The sequence below is a fragment of the Tachypleus tridentatus genome, chromosome 11 (assembly GCF_004210375.1).
Source record: "Tachypleus tridentatus isolate NWPU-2018 chromosome 11, ASM421037v1, whole genome shotgun sequence".
Lineage (NCBI taxonomy): Eukaryota > Metazoa > Arthropoda > Merostomata > Xiphosura > Limulidae > Tachypleus > Tachypleus tridentatus.
In genome coordinates, this window is record NC_134835.1 from 17,606,572 (window position 1) to 17,627,154 (window position 20,583).

Here is a 20,583-nt window from a genome sequence, read left to right on the forward strand (position 1 = left end):
TACAAGTCACTTGTTTGTATCATGATTTTTAGAAATGGAAATTCCTCAAGTCTCCACTGCTCTCTAGCCTCCTTGAGTAATTTTTGTTTTTTTTTGTCTCAAAAAACCAGTGTAGTATTACTTGCTCTATCTCAACATCAGTTTGAGTCCTTTGTCTCATGTAACACATATCACCTCTCTCTTAAAGTTATTTTTTGACATTGCTGGCCTGCCTGTGTCAGTGGTTTTGAGTTGTTTTTGCTTCATGTGCATAGGTTGTTCTATTGTGCTTATCTATGACATAGCAATCAGAGAAGAAGATAAATCCTTTTCATCTATTCATCTGACAGTTGTTTCTAACCTCTATGAATGTATGTTTAGTAAAGACTTTGATATGTTATGTTGTCCACACTAAAAGTTTTAGAAATATCAGACAAAGACTTTTTATTCATTAAGACTCTTCAGTATCCCAGGATTTATCCCCAGTTTCCTTGATGGGGTGGGCACATAAGTTGATCCATTTTGCTCATTCTGGGTTCTCTTTTGAGTCACATCTGATCAGATTTGTCACATTTCTATGTCGCTTGTGGCCCACTGGAGGATATTATGGGATGGTATATGGACCTCACCTAATATCTTTATCTCACATTATTTGCATAATCTGGCATTTTATTCATCTGAGGTATTTTGTCTAGCCTCTGTAGCTATACAGACCATTTCCACCAGATTATAATGAGAGGTAAATATTTTCAACATTAATGCTATCTCTTCTTTCGGGTCATATACAATCATTTGTGCTGTTATCAATCAATTCCACATTAGGAACCACAAACACAATGTAATTTATAGGTTGGAATAGGCTCTGTAGGAATGGGATATTCTGTAAGACCACCTAAATGCAGCTTGGGTGGTATTACTGTACTAAAATTGACTGCCACTCATGGACTATCACAAGTAAAGCACAAAAGGATCCTTCCCATCCGTGCCAGTCATTGGACTAAATAAATTGGGGTTGGTTTGCTTTAAAAAGAATTAGGGAACTTGGTTGACCTATTTCATTTTTTCCAAAGCATTGTTCCTTAGGACTTACCATCATGTATTATCCATTATCCCTCTTTTCCTACTTGTAGGGCTAGGAAGTCTTTACCAAGCCTGGTTGCCAGTTACTGGGGTGGTAGACATAATCTATTTCTCCAGAGTATTTGAATGATTATTGTCAATTCTTTGAGAAGATGGGGAATGTCAGAGTTTTATGTTATATGTGAACTAAAGATTTTTCTGTAGTAGATGCCTGTGATTTTTGACAATGAATTTGAACAATAAACAGATACCACATGCTCCACTTGTTGAAAAATTATATATTCAAAACAAGTCAAATGTATGAACAAAAATTCTTCAAACTATGAATATCACAGTTGTATCTCAAATGCTAAATAACTCACTTTTCTTGTCAAAAGTCCATTTAAGCTTATTCAGTTACTTCAGAACACTCTTTGACAAGACAAATTCTTCTTTTTATCTCTGTTAAACTGTGAAACTCACTTTAAAATATTGCTTGTTATGACTAATCACTCCCACATCAAGCAACTTCACATTGTCTTTTTTCTAACTGAACTTATGGTCAAATATATTTATATGTTGTTCACTGAAACCTCACACTTTATATAAACTATATAATGCTATAACAGTACAGTTCTCACCTGTTATATCTTCCTCTCAGAGTATCTCTTCATCAGATTGATATTGTAAATCATGATCTTATCATTCCTGTACTTTATGGAAAGCCCTTTCCACTGCAGGATGAATTGGTTGTTGTCTTAGATAGTAAAATAAATAGTAACACACTAAAGAGTCTTGTATATCCTACTAAGGTCCTTTGTTTTGTTGTTGTTGGTGGTTTTTTTTCTTCAGATGTTGGTAGGAGAGATACCAGCCTACTTATAAAGCAAGTTCACAGTTGACACAGCTGTCCAGTTGGGTTATTCCTTTTTCTCTGTATTGGTTCTGTACATTATTCATGGAAGAGGAAGTCATTGTCTTCTCATAATTCCAAATGCAGGGTGGTCCCATTCTGGACTCTTGAGCACATCATCCGTATAATTCCGGAACAAGTGGAATCTACTTGGCCTACATGGTTGTTGAGTGGAGATGAGTGTTCATAATTCCAGGTAGAATGAGTTCTGTTTTCTCAGGCTGAATATAACATCCAGGATCCCATCATATCATGAGTTTTGGATGTTGCCTTTTAGACTTCTTCAGGTAGAGTTGTCCATTTGGTGTTGCTTATCTTATTATGATTTCAGTGGTTCATCAGTTTACAGCTACAGATTAGGAGCCACCACAAATCTGTATATATTATGGTCCAAATACTCTAGCCACCAAAGTGGGATTTATGAATCATGGACATATAATTAACTCCAACCCCAAACATTTGGAACTAGACTATCTGATTGGGACCTATCCTGTGTGTATTTTATATATATAATGCCCTTACCAGCCCCTACATCTTATCAATGTGTAATTGTAGATGTAGTGTGAGAAGAAATATCTATGGTTTGGAAGTTAAGATTTTATTAAATTTAAAATGTATTTCCTCTAATACCCATATCCTCTCATGTTCTTCCTCCCTACTAAAGACTGGTGTTAGAAACTGTGGAATGGGCTAGTCTCAGAAAAGTGTTATTTTTTTAAGGTGTTCCTATACAGCACCAAGATAAAAGGTGCATTGATGTAAGTGGGGAGGGCCAAGAGACAGATATTACCAAGACAAGTGAGGAATAAACGAGAAAAATCTGACCAATGCTTAGGTGGACAAAGGAGTAAAACCTAGCAGTGAAGTAATAACTGTAGTGTGAAAGAAGGTAAATAGACTTTAGATCTAAATAAATGTTAACTTTCACAACTAACAACGAGAACAGCAGGAGTGGAAGAGAGAAATAGAAAGTTTGACAGGGTGGGGATCATGTTCATCTAAGACAGTTTTATTTTTCTAGCAGAGTGGTTGGCTTTTGGAGTGGGTTGCTTTCAGATATCGTAGCTTGAATAAATGTTAACTTTCACAACTAACAACGAGAACAGCAGGAGTGGAAGAGAGAAATAGAAAGTTTGACAGGGTGGGGATCATGTTCATCTAAGACAGTTTTATTTTTCTAGCAGAGTGGTTGGCTTTTGGAGTGGGTTGCTTTCAGATATCGTAGCTTGATAAGTACGTGAATAATAATGAGTGACTTTGAGATTTTTTTAAATTTATTGATCAATAGTTTTAGTTCAGTTTGGAGACTGGGACAGCCAGAATGGTCTAGTAGGTCCTGTGTTGTCCAAAACATATCTTATATTTATGCTAAAAATCTAATTTAAATAGCATAGTTAAAATTACTTACCCAATCTAGTTCAAATGTTAACAATCATTGTTTGTGAAAGTTGGTGATGTAAATAGACCACTTTTATGTGTATTGTATCCCAGTTGGCCTGATGAGTCCTATTATTGTGTTGAAGACCTTGTCTGCGCTGGATATGGCAGATTTAGTGTGGTTTACATAACAATTTTCCTTGCATTCATTCACTTCTCAGGATATATTCTTAGAAGACAACTGTATATCAGCTGTCGTTGTTGCTAATCAAATGCTACTACTTATGTAAGAAGTCTGTGAGGGGAAAATTAATTAGCCATTCATTTTAATACTTCTCTTAGGATATGTGTTTGAATCCATAAATATGTAGTGGTTCATTTTGTATATCCTTATCCACATTACTCCACTCTCCAGTGCAAATGATATTGATATATTTAAGAAGACATCTTAGGATCAGAGTAGATGTGTTATTAGGTGTATGTGAATATGTTTATGGTGATATTACGTGTGATGCTAACAGGTAGCATAATAATATAAAAATAATGGATTGAAACCAAAGTTTGGGGATTTGTATTGGTTGATGGCAGTGTAGAGCATACATTTTAAATGACTTGTCCATTTCTCTGTAGCAATATGGGAAAAAAGTAATTTTGTGATATAGTAGCCCCTTTTTTGAATTGGAAAGTGTAGTGGTTGTTTAGTGGATTTGCCTGAATTTATGGAATTGGAAGTGTTGAACTAACAATTGATCCAGTCAGATGTAATGTGTTGTTTTATTCTTAGTGATATCAAGGACTTATTTCCATACTATTGTAAAAAGTTGTTTTAAAATGTCTGATGTAGTGATAACCTTACTTTGTAAATTTCAATCACTTAGATCAAGTCAACAAATTGGTTGACCAAAGAATTTTGTATAATATAGTTATTACTATTTTCAGTATGTGAATCAAAACTGAATACACCTAACCTGAAGTACTAATCTGTATAGAGCTAACTGTTATTTTAATAAAGTCTAATGTTTTTGTTTGCATGAGAGGTGAAATTTTGAACTAAAACATGAAGCTGATTTTCATTAGTTAGTTTGTCCTACATTGATGAGTATCACCTAAAGGCTAGTTCGTCCTACATTGATGAGTATCACCTAAAGGGTAGTTTGTCCTACATTGATGAGTATCACCTAAAGGCTAGTTTGTTCTACATTGATGAGTATCACCTAAAGGCTAGTTCGTCCTACATTGATGAGTATCACCTAAAGGGTAGTTTATCCTACATTGATGAGTATCACCTAAAGTAATTAATTACTTGAAATTACAATGAAATTATAAGAAAAGTTAACTAATCAAATTACAATTATTGTTTCTTATTATTCCAACTAGCTAAGTAATCAGAATATTGTATCTCAGGACAGCTGGTATGGGTATTAACACTTTTACCAATATAAAACAGAGAACAACATTTTGGGTCATCTTCAGGAAGAATGTTGAAACATTGTTCTCTGCTTATCAGTAAAAGTGTTAATACCCTACTCCAGCCATTCTGAGATACATTTTTACTTCAAGTGGGGTTTTTGTCATCACAAATTAATCAAAATATTCCCATAATTTTCTCACTACTCTAACTGAATTCACAGTTTATTCAGTTAGTGTCATAACTCACTAAAGTAATTAACTAATTATAATTAGTTTTTCCAGTTATAACTATTTTCAGTTGTTTCAACTAACCTAGTTTTATATGAAAATAATCACTAATGTAACTGATTAAAAAGCCTGACAGGTAATTGAACAACAAATACTGCTCATCTCCCAGCTTTATATATCACCATTGAGATGTGAAATTGTGATAATCGGTGTATGTCTTTATAATGGCCTATTTCCATTTATATGTTGTATTTGATTTTGGTTCATGTTTGAGGAACGGTATAATTTTTCTTTGTCTTCATAGTCTAATCTTTTGTATATCAAAAAAATGGTTTTTTTGTTTGCTTTTACTGAAGTACGTTTGAAAGAACTTGTATCTTTGACATCAAACGTTGTCTTTAGCTGTCTATCACAATTATGTTTACACATTGTTTTAGCTAACATCTGATATGGGTTATCTCAGTTTGAATTCTTCATATAGTCCATAGGTCTGCTGGGTTGTTTAAGTTACTCAGCAAAACTATACTATGAGTTTCACCAGCTGACTGTACTACACTTCTGTAATGTTCACAGCATACTTTTCTGTAGTTTGTATGAACCAACCTTTTTCCAGTGTATTATGAATTGGGTATTTTTGTATGGTATTCTGAGTTTTTGGTCTTCTGGAATATATTGTAGACCCAGCATGGCCAGGTGGTTAAGGTGCTCTACTCATAATCTGAGGGTCATGAGTTTGAATCCCTGTCACACCAAATGTGCTAACTCTTTCAACTGTGGAAGCAATATAACATAATGTTTTTTTTTCCAAAGTAGTCACTTTTAATCTTATGGAGTATATTGGAATGTGCTTTGTTGGATCCATGATAGTCCAATGCCCAATATTGTGGAATATATTTTGTGTTTTTTTCATTATCATGTAGCTATCTTGTGAGGTATAGATTAAGTTTCTGATTACAGTGCTTTCTTTATGTGAAAAATTTCATGCAATTATGTTAGTTGTTCTGTTTTTGAAAGATTTATTATTACAGAAGATTTTGGGTATAGTTGCAATTTCTTTGGATAATAACTTTGCAATACAAAGTAGAATGTATAATACCACTGTGGTAAGCTGATGTTGCACAATATCTTACAGTGGTAAGTAACGTGTTTACTAGTGTGTGTTCGTAATCAGTAAATGAACTATATCCACGTGTATCCAATTTTTGTAAAACTATATTTATGGCAGTCAGCTTGAAAGTGTGTGTCATCCTTCTCAGGTATGCATTCTTTCCATATAGAACTCAATGTACAGAACTTGGCAAATCCCCAGTTGTATACATGTTACAAATATAGACATTACTGTGTAACATAGGCAATAAAAAGAAACTATTCAAATAAAGACAAATTTTGATTTTAATATTATTATGCAGCAGATATTGAACCCTAGATGAAGACTTTGTTTACACATGGTACAAGAACTTAACACGAAGATTTTGTTTAGTTAAAAAAAGAAAGTTAAATACTGAAACATAACATTTGAAGTGAAACTGCAACGCTACAATAAAGAATTCTCAATAATAAAGGCATCTGGTAAGAAACATAACATTTGAAGTGAAACTGCAATGTTACAATAAAGAATTCTCAATAATAAAGGCATCTGGTAAGAAACATAACATTTGAAGTGAAACTGCAACGTTACAATAAAGAATTCTGAATGATACAGGCATCTGGTAAGAAACATAACATTTGAAGTGAAACTGCAATGTTACAATAAAGAATTCTCAATGATACAGGCATCTGGTAAGAAACATAACATTTGAAGTGAAACTGCAACGTTACAATAAAGAATTCTCAATGATACAGGCATCTGGTAAGAAACATAACATTTGAAGTGAAACTGCAACATTACAATAAAGAATTCTCAATGATACAGGCATCTGGTAAGAAACATAACATTTGAAATGAAACTGCAACATTACAGTAAAGAATTCTCAATGATACAGGCATCTGGTAAGAAACATAACATTTGAAGTGAAACTGCAATGTTACAATAAAGAATTCTCAATGATACAGGCATCTGGTAAGAAACATAACATTTGAAGTGAAACTGCAACATTACAATAAAGAATTCTCAATGATACAGGCATCTGGTAAGAAACATAACATTTGAAGTGAAACTGCAATGTTACAATAAAGAATTCTGAATGATACAGGCATCTGGTAAGAAACATAACATTTGAAGTGAAACTGCAATGTTACAATAAAGAATTCTCAATGATACAGGCATCTGGTAAGAAACCTAACATTTGAAGTGAAACTGCAACATTACAATAAAGAATTCTCAATGATACAGGCATCTGGTAAGAAACATAACATTTGAAGTGAAACTGCAACGTTACAATAAAGAATTCTCAATGATACAGGCATCTGGTAAGAAACATAACATTTGAAGTGAAACTGCAACATTACAATAAAGAATTCTCAATGATACAGGCATCTGGTAAGAAACATAACATTTGAAGTGAAACTGCAATGTTACAATAAAGAATTCTGAATGATACAGGCATCTGGTAAGAAACATAACATTTGAAGTGAAACTGCAATGTTACAATAAAGAATTCTGAATGATACAGGCATCTGGTAAGAAACCTAACATTTGAAGTGAAACTGCAACATTACAATAAAGAATTGTCAATGATACAGGCATCTGGTAAGAAACATAACATTTGAAGTGAAACTGCAACGTTACAATAAAGAATTCTCAATGATACAGGCATCTGGTAAGAAACATAACATTTGAAGTGAAACTGCAACATTACAATAAAGAATTCTCAATGATACAGGCATCTGGTAAGAAACATAACATTTGAAGTGAAACTGCAACATTACAATAAAGAATTCTCAATAATAAAGGCATCTGGTAAGAAACATAACATTTGAAGTGAAACTGCAATGTTACAATAAAGAATTCTCAATAATAAAGGCATCTGGTAAGAAACATAACATTTGAAGTGAAACTGCAACGTTACAATAAAGAATTCTGAATGATACAGGCATCTGGTAAGAAACATAACATTTGAAGTGAAACTGCAACGTTACAATAAAGAATTCTCAATGATACAGGCATCTGGTAAGAAACATAACATTTGAAGTGAAACTGCAACGTTACAATAAAGAATTCTCAATGATACAGGCATCTGGTAAGAAACATAACATTTGAAGTGAAACTGCAACATTACAATAAAGAATTCTCAATGATACAGGCATCTGGTAAGAAACATAACATTTGAAGTGAAACTGCAACATTACAATAAAGAATTCTCAATGATACAGGCATCTGGTAAGAAACAGGTTTTTATGGCATTACATAATTGAATATGAGCACTTTAATCTTAGTGTGAAATTAGTAGAAACAAAATTGGTTTTATCTTAATCAAATTTTGTGGTATTACCTAATTTGAAATAATGGAGTTGTCTGTTTATTTCACTAATAAACACAAAATGTGTAGTTTTGTATCATGGAAGAATATGTGTACTTCAAGATCAGTTATGTGTTCTTACATTAAGAAAACATTACAGTTTTGTTACTTAGGCATAAGTGTAAAATGATTTGATGTTATGAGATAATAAATAAGTCAATGTGAGGTCATCTGATAAAGCATTGTTAACTTGTTTATTTTGTAAGTCTTTTGATGTGAGTTACAATGTGTTAGGAACTGTTGGTTTTTGTGTACCATTCTCAAGTCGTTTCCACGTCTGTCTTGAAAAAGTTTCGTTATTATATTTTGTTGTTAATTTAATCAGGTTTGATTTTATATATAGTTTCTCATGACATTTATTTTTAATAAGTATTTTCTTTGTGATGTTTACTGTTCGATGTTCATAAAATACAGTTTTTGATGTGTTTCATGCATTTTCATGTTCCTTTAAGAGATTTACATTAGTAAAGTGTAAACTAAAATTTCTAAAGCTTTTAGAGGAAAACATGCCACAACCATTTTAGATGTTTGTGTATTGTATGTTTTTCATGGTTTGTGTTGTTATGTTTGTGTATTGTATGTTGTTGTTGGTTTGTGTTGTTATGTTTGTGTATTGTACGATATTGTTGGCTTGTGTTGTTATGTTTGTATATTGTACGATATTGTTGGCTTGTGTTGTTATGTTTGTATATTGTATGATGTTGTTGGCTTGTGTTGTTATGTTTGTATATTGTATGATGTTGTTGATTTGTGTTGTTGTGAATAAATTTTCATTCTTATTTCAACACCTACTCTGTTTCATGTTGTTTGTTTCTTCCGAAAACTTTAATTTTTTTCTTTGTTTCAAAGTCTCATTTGACTATAACAGTTGTACTTGTGAGTTTTTTGAAATAATAATTATATAATAATGATAAAATTGTTAATAAGAACATAGTGTAAAATAGTTCCCGTGTTCTATGTTGAAATTAAGGTCATGTTTCACTACTAAAGATGGCTGTTGTCAAGCAGCCAAAATATTTGGCATCCAAAACAGAACCTGTATGTAAATAGCATCTCTTCATTATATATATAAACTGTAATGTTTTATCTACAGTAATATAAATGTGTTTTCTTGGTATACAAGTAAATGGTTTAAAGTATTTAAGGAGTTGTCAGTGTCATAATTACACTATATTTAGTGTAAACTACTTAGCAAGTAGTTTGTGAACTTCCTGTTAAGTGTCATACACTTATGTTCATGTTACAACAGTAGGTTTCACAGAGTTATCCTGTAGCTGACTAGTGTTGTGTTGTAAATACTTGAATATAGACACTGTTTAGTTGCATGCATATAACTAGAATAGAAAGATAAAATCAATGAATAAAATGTATATATATGTGTGGCTAGCACTAACACCATATTCTTAATATACTTAAAAACAAATTAAACTGTTTTACAAGGACATTGAACTTTCATACGTTGTGCAAATTGTAACTTACATGTCATTATTCTCTCTATACTTAGGATGGTCCTTGCTTCAAGGTAAACTTTCATGTTAACAAAATTTAAAGATTTCACACTAATTTTGTTCCAGTGTACAGAAATCAAACTAAATATTAAACTTCATCCATTTAGGACCATATTTAGGTGTTCCTCAATGAGGTTAAAGTTCTAGGCTACATAGGCTTAGTACCATATGTATTATAAGAACATATTTGTGTGTTAAAAATGACTTGTGTAAAGTATATTGTTATTTTACTGCATGTATGGCAGTATAATACCATAACTATATGATTATATGGTGTGGTTTGTCACACATTATTACACAACCCTGTAATAGTTTTATTGTCTTGAAATGTCTACATGACACAACCCTGTAATAGTTTTATTGTCTTGAAATGTCTACATGACACAACCCTGTAATAGTTTTATTGTCTTGAAATGTTTACATGACACAACCCTGAGAAAAACAATACTAGTATATAAATGGTTAAAAGGCCAAATGACATCATATCTGGATTGTGTTTGTTTATACATGCAATTTGGCTTTATATATATTTCAACATTATTTATCACTATGGCAATAAGTCATGTAAATCACCCAAACCTATTCTGTTATATTTGTGGTAAATTTGTTGTAAAGGAGCAATGGGAAAACATTACAGAGTTCATTAGGAAAGTATATTATGCATATTCTGGAATAAAACTTGAGAACCAATAAAAACAGTTGTGGGATTTGCATAATTTTTGCACCATTTGTGTTTAAGAGCTGAGACAATGAACTAAAGGTTAAGAAAAAGTCTTTGCACTTTGGAATTCCAAAGGTCTGGCATGAGACTGGCCTAGAAACCATATAGATTGCTGCTTATGTAACATGCAAAGCTACAACACTCAAATTGAAAAGGAAATTTCTTATTCAAACCTTCAATAAAACCTGTTGCCTGATGTCTTTATATATCTGTTCCTAGTCCACTGGAGACTTGATACAGTTTCATCTGGTTCTAAATCTGCTGTCAGTAGAAATGTTGGAGATTCTATTCAACTTGAAACATTTGGTAAGCCACAACTTTTCTCACAAGATGAACTTGATGATTTGGTGAGAGATTTGAACCTTCCAAAGATTTCTTCAGAGATTTTGGGGTCCAGGCTTTTGGCTAAGAACTTACCTTTTCCTGGGGCATCATTTTATTTGTACAAAAATCATGAGAAAGAATATACTTCTTACAAGAAGGTTCAGTGGCTTATTGCAAAAATAATGCCAAAGCTAGGAGTGCAGTGTATAGTGTATAAACCAAATGAGTAATGATTGTTCATCAGTTCCTCCAAAAGAAGTCTAAAAGGTGTTCTTCACAGTGGTAACTTATGCATTTGTTCCTGTTGTTCATTTGGTCCACTTAAACATATTGTGATGGATTTACTATCATATTTATCTATTTTAATATTGATATTTGTTTGAGTTAAATTTATATAACTTATACTGTTAAATCTTTATTGTGAAATTCCCATCTATTCACTAAAGTTGTAGAAGGTTCTCAAGTGTAAGAGTCATATGCATGTGTGCCTAAGCAATGGTATGTTGTTAGTATTGTTGTATAAACAGAACTTCATGTCTATAAATATAACCAGTGTGATGCTCCAAAAGACATTATCTGTTATTGGTTTGCTGCAGTTGGTACACTATAAACTTTGGAAACTATAATTATTATTAACATTTTTAATTGGGAACTTAAGATATTTGACCAGGAACATTTATAAATTTCGAACATTACAAACCATTTAACTATAGTAGATATATGTCAGAGATTGGTACTTTTACAAAAATGTTATATAGCTTCAACTGTGGAGCACCTCAGTGTGTAGCTGGTGAAATCAAAAGAACACAGAGCTAGCTAACTCCCAGGTGTATTATACCTACATCAAATTGAAATTAACTCGCTCATTGTGAACCCTTGATAAGACATCAAGGAAGTTCCAGGTGAGAAAGAAAACTCAATATTTTGTTTAGGTCTGTACAACTTTTGTACATAGATCATTGTTTAGACATTAAAATGTATTTGTATTAAAAAAAATGTGTGTATAAATCTTGGTGGCAAATATAAATCGGATACATGTTGGTATTTATTTAACGTCCAAACCTAAGTTACAGTTTAACTGAGTTATAAGCTATTTGAAATTGCAATACATAATGTACATAATAAAGTGTAGACTTGTTTAGGATAAATTGTACTATGTAACATAATAGGATGAAAATCTTGGACTTCATAATAAAGTCAAATACAAAGAACATGGTTGGTTATTTTGTAGAGACTTAAAAGTCTTTTGTATCTTGTTGAGTCAGTAGTCCAGTTATACAAAATTACCATTTTTTTGTGAGTGTCAATAAACAGCAGTATACAAAATCAACAATGGATAAAGAAGCAATGGCCACAGAGTCAGTCTGATACCAGGGTAAAGAAAAAACATTGAAAATGAAAGTTTGGTTGACACAAAGAAAACCCTATTATCTCCATCTTGCATAGAACTAGGCTTGATGAAGCAGTTTGTAAAGGCCTTAGACAAAGATGGTGACATTCTTTCTGGGCAATTCCTAGCTATTTCAGAAGCAAAGCGTGATGGATTTTTGTTGGGACTCAGATCACAAAATTGATTTTGGATGAATAGTTCCAAAAGATGATAAGGAAAGTTTAAAAAGAAGTGTAAATAGCTTTAAATATATTATTATATGTTTGGGAAAAAGTATCCAAAATACAAAAATGTTGTGAATAACCTGCTGAATTCAAAGAGTTGTGTTGTATTACCATCTTAAATTCATTTCCTACACTTGTGTATTGATTATTGCTATGAAAATCTTTGTGCCATCAGCAAGAAACAATGGGAAAGGTTTCTTCAATGCATCAGAGAAATGGAGAAGAGTTATTGGGGAAGATGAAACATGAGCATGATGGCTGTTCATTTAAATGAGATACTCCAGATGTGGTACATAAAAGAAAGACTACAACACATAGTTTTTAAACTAAAAGATGTAAATTTCATATCAGAATGAATGAGGATGCATATTTATTTGACTGCAGTGTTCTTGCCTTTGTTTGTAAATTTGTTAACAAACATAATAATTAAAACTTTCTGAAATAGTACTACCTTCACACTTCCACAGTTACCTAAACCTTCATTTGCCCTTTAGGTATTGGTTAATCGTGTTAGCAGTGCACCAGTCTTGTATTCTTATATTTTTTGCATCAGTGCAGGAACATGTGCTGATGATGTGACCACCCTACACCAGTCACATTGTGGTCTCTAAACTACTAGTACAGGTTGGTCTCTCTACCATTGCAGCACAATTCTCACTTTCTTAAATGGCACTAAAGTGTTTAGACATGGCTTTGGTGCATCCCAATTATTATTGTTATTTTCCTTTCTCCCCCAAGATATCTTGTTCACACTCAATGTTTTGCTGCTTAAGTATTGTTAAGAGTGGGTATGCCTTATCCCAATTAGATTTTGGACCAATTCTGTTATGCTTGTTAATGCATCTAAAATACCTCTTTGGATTCTCACTATCTTGATCCTCTCCTTCCTTTGTGGGATTCTAATCCTGATGCCTTGGTTGTTTTTAATAGGTCCTAGTTTACTGTAATTTGCATTGCATTGACCATTGTTTGCCTGTTCAAGTTACCTGTTCTCTCACCCTTTTCTCTACTCCTGACATTTCTTTCCTTGGGCCTGTTGTTTCCATTCCTCTCGGCCTCATCATTGTTGATGTAGATATCTTTCCACAAGCAGGTGAGGGTCAGGTTATATCGCTTTTGTGCCATCTGGAAACCTTCACAGCAGATCCATGGATATTATGTGTTCTGTCATAAGGTTTATACATTCTAATCTAGTCACCTCATCCCCTGTTCTCTTTCCAAGTTTCTTTTCTTCCTCCTTGAGATCATGTTTTGTTCATTCATCTAATGAAGTCAATTTTTAGCCTTCTTCATAAGGGAGATGCAGATCATTAGGTGCCTGTTTGTTGTCCCCAAAAAAATGGAGATTTGAGACCTATAATCAATCTATCTCAACTGAATTCCTTTCTGAAAACACCCAAATTCACCAAGGATTCATCCTATTCTCTCTCTGGTGGGTTTTTTTACCTGGATGACCAAATTCAATGTGACAAATGCTTACTTTCATTTAATATCACCATTGCTCAGGAGTCACGTCATTATCTTTGGTCACTCATGAAGGCGATGAGTACTGCCAGGATTTTTGTGCCTTTGCACATTGTCTTCATTCATTGGGTATTCAGCTTTATCATTACAAGGACAACTGGCTCCTTGCTTGCATCTTAACATGCCCAGTCTACCAATCACTCTCACTTCCTTCTTTGGGAGTTTGTTTGGGTGAGGTTTCTCCTCCAGGTGGTGAAGTTCTTCCTTATTTCCACTTTATACCTCATTCATTTGTGTGTCTTCTTCAATTTCCATTTCAATCAGGCCCATCCTTTTCCACTTTGGTTCCTGGATTCACTTTCTCTTCTTACTCAAGAAATTGAGCACACATGCATTCAACTCAGTTGACATTTCTTGACCTGTGGAACTTCTGCAATCCCTTGGATCATCCTATTATTCTTTCCCCAGGTAATAAGGCTGACCTTGTTTGATGATTCAATGGGGCTTTTATCACAGTGGGAGATTCTCTTCTTGTACTTCATTCTGTTTTGCATCTGTTCACAGATGCTTCTTTAGTCGGTTCAGGGATTCCCTCAACTCTTGGGAGATTTCAGGACAGTGGTCCATCAAGGATTCTACTTACCATATCAAACACTTGGAGGTGTTGGAAGTTCATCAGGTTCTCACTCATTTTTTCCTACTCTGTTATATCTCCAAACAAGGGGGTACCAAGTCTAAGATCCTTTGTTTTTCACACTCAACCTTATACTGGGCTTATAGCTACAACATCACATTCTTGGCGTGTCATGTTTTGGGTGTTATAAAAGTGGTTGCAGAACATCTATTTCACCCCAACCAAGTTCTTTCTACAAATTTTTTCAGAGGATATGCCTCATGCCAGTGCATTTGAAACACTATTAATGCCAAACGTCATTCCTTTGGGTCTCCTGTTCTGCATCATCAGCTCTGTGGGTAGGTGCATTTAGTCAGGATTGGAGGGACCTTGATCTTTTTACTTGCCATCTGATCAGACTCCTCTTCAAGGTTCTTTCTCTCATACAGATAGCTCCTTGTTTTGTGTTGTTAGTTATTCCATATTGGTCTGCTCAGTCATGATTTCCTATACTTTGGTTTTTACTGGAGCAGCAAACCTTTCCTTTATCTCCGTCCAAGTATCTACTACAGCACCCATGTCTCATCAAGATGTCACCAAACTGTATGACTTTTGCCTGGTCAATTGCCTTGTGTAGTTTCTTTGCTTACCCAATCCTTACGTCTTTTCTCATTGTCTGTGTATGAGCTTTATTGGTCTTATCTTTTTTACCAGTGGTCTATTTGTCAGAGATTTTGTTCTTTCTATCCTTCAATTTCTCACATGTTCAGGTACATTATGTGATGTTTTGATCAAGGTTTATCTGTGTACATTGTTTCTAGTTAATGTGCTACTTTGTCCCAAATATTTCACTTCTCCTGTTTTCATATATCTATTTCTTCCTCTGTTATATCTATTCTTTTCCATTAATTGCATATTGTTCATAATTTATATCCATTAGGCTTCCATTTTGGGATCTCGTTGTCATTCTTCGTATCCTTGCCTATTTTCCTTTTGAACCTGTTGCTATGTGTTCTTTGTACCATCTTTTCCTTAAGACTTATTTCCTTGCCATTCTTGCTAGTGGCTGTAGTCAGCATTCTGATATTAATGTTTCCCACATGCTTTACTGTGTTTCTGTTCTCCTTTATCTCAATCATTCCTTACTTCCCAATACTTCTGTTGTTTTACATCCCTTCTGTTTCCCATTAATATCCCTGTTGTGTGATCCAAATCTTCTTTATCATGTCTGTTCCTTTCATATCTCAAACTGAATTATTTTGGTTCCTGTTCTCACCCTTTTGACCCTCTGTTTTGTGCCTTCACTGGCTCCCTCCACCTTTCCAGTAGAAAAGCAGAGGTAGTACTGTTTGAGAAGTTAACACTGAAAATGTATTTTTAGTAGGTACTTACCTACCATCTCACCCACTCCCCAGGTTTCTTCTCCATGGTTTTCTGATGTGTTTGGGTTTGTATATGCTAATTCTTGAAAGTTAGATTTGTGCTGCAATGGTAGAGGATACAATGCTGCCTTAGGATAGAGGTTGCAACAGGACAAGTGAAGGGTGTTCACGTGATCAGTACATGTCACTGCACTAATGCAAATAGTGTAGAGATATAAAAGACTGATGTGCTGTTCATAACATTTACCAATTCCCAGAAGGCAAATGAAGATATGGCTGAAAGGGGTAAGTAGGTATTAAAAGTAGATTTTTCAGTGCAAGAAAATGTTTATTGTAGTAACTGGCACGATAACTTGATCTAAGTACAAGTTTTTTTTCTTCCCAATTTGTAAAAAAAAAAAATCCTCAAGTGATAGGGAAAAAAAAACGTATATTATTTTAAAAATTGTGTAGCTGAATTATAGAAATTCCATTTTTGAAACCAAAACAACTTTTATGGAGTTTAAATTTGCAGGCCTGTGTTATTGTTTCCTTTTTTCATTATTAGAAAAGATTCTTTCTTCTATGATCATGTACAACTTGAAGGAAACATTGTTTGTTATTGTTTTTTTATGATGGCATTACTATTATCAGTAAGAATCATATCCCTTTCATCATTATTATTTACTATATTTATGTTTTGAACTCCTTGTAGCTCTCTCTGAACACCCAGGGTAATAATTCATGTAGAATATGAAGAAGTCTGTTTTTTTTTTTTTTTTGGTTTGCTTGTAAGGGAAATACATGACATCATTTAACGTTGCTCCTACACATCATGACAAAGACTGTGTGCTGTTGCAGTAAGGGCAGATGACATAAGAGAAGTCATCTAGGTTATTGACAGTTATATTCATTAGATCACCACATTTCAGTTTTCCTTTTCAAATTTTTCTTTAGCTTTGGTCATTTTTTAAAATGCTTCTCCAGTTTAGTAACAGCATGATGTTTTGGATGAATTGGAATTCAAGCTTTCTTTCAAAAAAGCTGCAATCTACTTTATCACAACCTTTGTATTTTTACAAACCATCTTTAATGTTTTTTTATGGTAGAAAAACAGACACAACACTTGTCTACTTGAAGGTACATGTGCTTCCTGTTAATTAACTTTCTTCTAAGCCAAGCAGCTAAAGCATAGCCTTACCTCTTGTTGCACCGCATGCAATGATAAACTGATAGTGTCTGTTAACATGATACAGAAGAGTCTGCTTATAGCTTGTATACACTCAGAGAAACTACTGTCATGTCATGCAGAATATTCCTGAAGTAAAAAATGATAGCATATATTGTTAATATATAGAATGTTTTTGAATGTTCAGAATAATGTGGAATACCATGAAGTATTTCAGAATGTGCTAGATTATTTCATAAGAATATTGTGCAACATTTCAGAGTATGCAGATATAATGCCAGCTACAGGCTAAAATTTCAACTACCTTGAGAAACCTCTCTAAGTGTTTCTCAGTACAGATAATATTTGGTGTGAATTACTTACATATGTTTGTTAGAACAAAATAAGGGGATAGAGGGTGTTGTAGATTAAACCTTCAAAGATGAGGACTATCCTAGTACCTGTGTAGGACCACATTTATTAAACTATTCTATTTGCATTGTTTTCACAGTTTGTGAGAAGAAAAACAGCTATAAAATTATCCTTCAATTTAACCTGAATTTATGAACTGTTCAAGCCATACACATGGTTGGTTGTTAATTATCACTATCGGAGCACTATGTAAATTATGATCTCGAGCTGTAATCAGGGCAAACCTTAAAGTATAATGAGTTATTATTGGTGGTTCCCTGTTACTTGCTATTCTACCTCTAATAGCCATCTGACCTGAGTAAATGGCAAGTCTGGCAGCTGTCTCTTGCTGAACTCATCAGTTAGCCTAAAGTTTGTATTTCATTTTATAGTTTACTGAAACATGGTTATTTGTGTTATGTATAAAGTTTTTAGACATGGGAATAAGGTTTGTTTGCAGATAGGGTTATACAAGGGTCCAGGTAAGAGTTATCTGTTTGGGACTCGAGATCTCGATTTCAACACAAGTGTTATCAAAAGGTCTTGAAATAAAGCACTTATCAGAATAGGTTTTATTAACATTTTGATTCATTAAAAATATACTGTGTAATAGAAAATGTCCTCAGTAATAATTATTGCTTCGAGGCACAATTTTTAAAATTATATTTCGTGCTGTTTGAAACATTTGAAAAAGTTTTTACTGTTGTGAAATGTTATTACAATGTAAACAATGTTTTTTCTTTCCAGATGTTTGGAGTTTGGGAGTGATTCTCTACATGATAGTTTCTGGACATGCTCCCTTTCAAGAAGCCAATGACAGTGAAACACTTATAATGATAATGGATTGTAATTACACTGTTCCAAGCCATGTTTCCAAAGAATGTTGCAAGTAAGTTTAGGTTTACAAGTGAAGTTTGATTGGATATCAAGTTTAATAGTACATTTGTGTTGTTGCACATTAAAACAGTACATTTAATAATGGAGGGAAATGTTTCACATTGGAGCCATAGAGATGCAGTATCCACTCATAGTAAACTTTACCAGATATTTTTACTGAAACTGTGTTATTGCATAATATTTGACTGGTGTAATATTAACTTAATAATAATGCAATGCTATATAAAAATATATTTAGGATTAAGTAGTTTGAAATAAAATAATGAAAGCATCATTTCTAACTTGTATTCTCCTGCTCATAAAGCATGGTTTGAGAGTTGGTTATCATATGCAGATTAACAAAGGTAAATTCATTTTTAAAATGTGGATTCTATCATACAAGTTTTATCTCTAAATAATGCTTAAATAATAAATGTTAAGATTTGATTTTGCTGTATCTCTAAAAATTTCATTCTTCTTGCATATTTACTTCAAGTAGTTTTAATTTCCTGGACCCAGTGTGTACTGGGTTTTACATTAAACATAATTCTACTCTGTTGAAGGAATTATTTCATGTGGAATTGATTTGTATAAGTGACATATTATACACTGATAGATCTAATAGTAAAATATGAATATTGTTTAACTTCTCAATTCTCTGGTTTTGTACTTAATTTTAGTTCTGTTTTGTTTTCTTTTTAACTTATCAGAATAAAGAAACTTAAACTTATGTCACAAATTTGATACTTAGGTGTGGATGGGCTCATAGATAATGTTTATTATATCCAAAAGCACTGTTCTACAAAGAAAAGCTAATGTTAGTTTTTCTATGCTACATATAGCCTGATAGAAAGTATGCTAATACGTGACCCAGAGAAACGGGCTACACTAGAAGAGGTAGCTGGAAACAAATGGTTAAATGCAGGAGACACCATGCAGCTAGCAGATTATTTACCATTAATTTCTCGTGAATGTCTCTCTGAGGAGGACCATGGATATATTATCCAGAAGTTGGTAAATGGAAGTATAGCAGCAAAAGAGGACATCATAGAGTAAGAGATTAGATAGTTTAAGAAGTCTGTAAGAGATGTTTCTATAAACTGTTTGATAGTCAGCATAATTATAGTTGTGTAATATATTTTAGTAACTACAATACTGTTTCTATAAAATGTTGAATGGTCAGAGTAAATATACTTACCTATAAACTATGGGTTAGGCATGGTAATTATATTTATGTGAGATATATTTCAGTAACTATAACACTGTTTTTATAAAGTGTGAGATGGTGAGTGTAATAATATATAGCTGTTACTTAACTAAAAACTTGTTCCTGTATACTGTAGGATGTTCATTCTGTGATTAATATATGTTGATATACAAGGCAGGATTAGTTTTTTTGTAAATTGTGAAATTTAGTATGTGGATTGTTTCCAGAAAGGTTTTTCTAAGTTACCTGTTATCAGCTGTAGAATTATTCTTGTAAAGCATGTCATACTTTCATAAGTATATGTTTTTAACATCAAATGTTTATGAATACTTGTTTAAAGTTTCAAAAATATGTAAAATATCAAATTATTGCTGTACAAGTTTAGGTTAAATACACCGTGATTTTACTAACTTATAAACATAATCGAACTAGAAATCAAAACATTTTCCAGCAACAAAATTTTAATTTGAGGCTTTAACATAATCACAAGGTATAATTAAAATAGTGTGTTAACTAGGTAGGTTTTCAAATAGTCAGGTGATATATATGAATTACTTATGCTTAATGTTATACTGTCTAGTTCACTACAAAAGAATGAATACAACCACATCACTGCTACCTATTTCTTGTTAGCAGAAAGGAAACTGAGAGTTCAGCGAGAGAAAAAAGCTCAGATTTTAAGTAAAAGTTTCAGGGGAGATTCTCCTCCTGTTGCTATCACATCTGAGTAAGTACTTTGTTTTTATATGAATGTGTATATATCAACTTTACGAGTTACTATAAAATTTTTTTGTTTGGCTTTCACAGAGGTTGAGAGTACTACATTTAAAGGTACTTTTAATGTACACATTAGTATGTCATGTGATAATCACATTGATTCAAAATCTTGGTG

At 33.0% G+C, this 20,583-nt stretch overlaps 1 protein-coding gene across 4 annotated transcripts in view; it reads left to right on the forward strand.

The window, feature by feature from the left end:
* The window catches only part of LOC143231720 (uncharacterized), a 37,123-nt gene that overhangs the window by 6,240 nt on the left and 10,300 nt on the right, over positions 1–20,583 (forward strand). For all 4 annotated transcript variants that reach the window (XR_013017130.1, XR_013017131.1, XR_013017132.1 and 1 more), the window contains exons 2-4: positions 18,356–18,497; positions 19,327–19,536; positions 20,272–20,418. Coding sequence is in view for 1 of the 4 variants with exons in the window: in XM_076466331.1 (XP_076322446.1) it covers positions 18,356–18,497; positions 19,327–19,536; positions 20,272–20,418 (499 nt within the window). In the remaining 3 variants the exon portion in view is untranslated. The remainder of the gene's footprint in view (positions 1–18,355; positions 18,498–19,326; positions 19,537–20,271; positions 20,419–20,583) is intronic.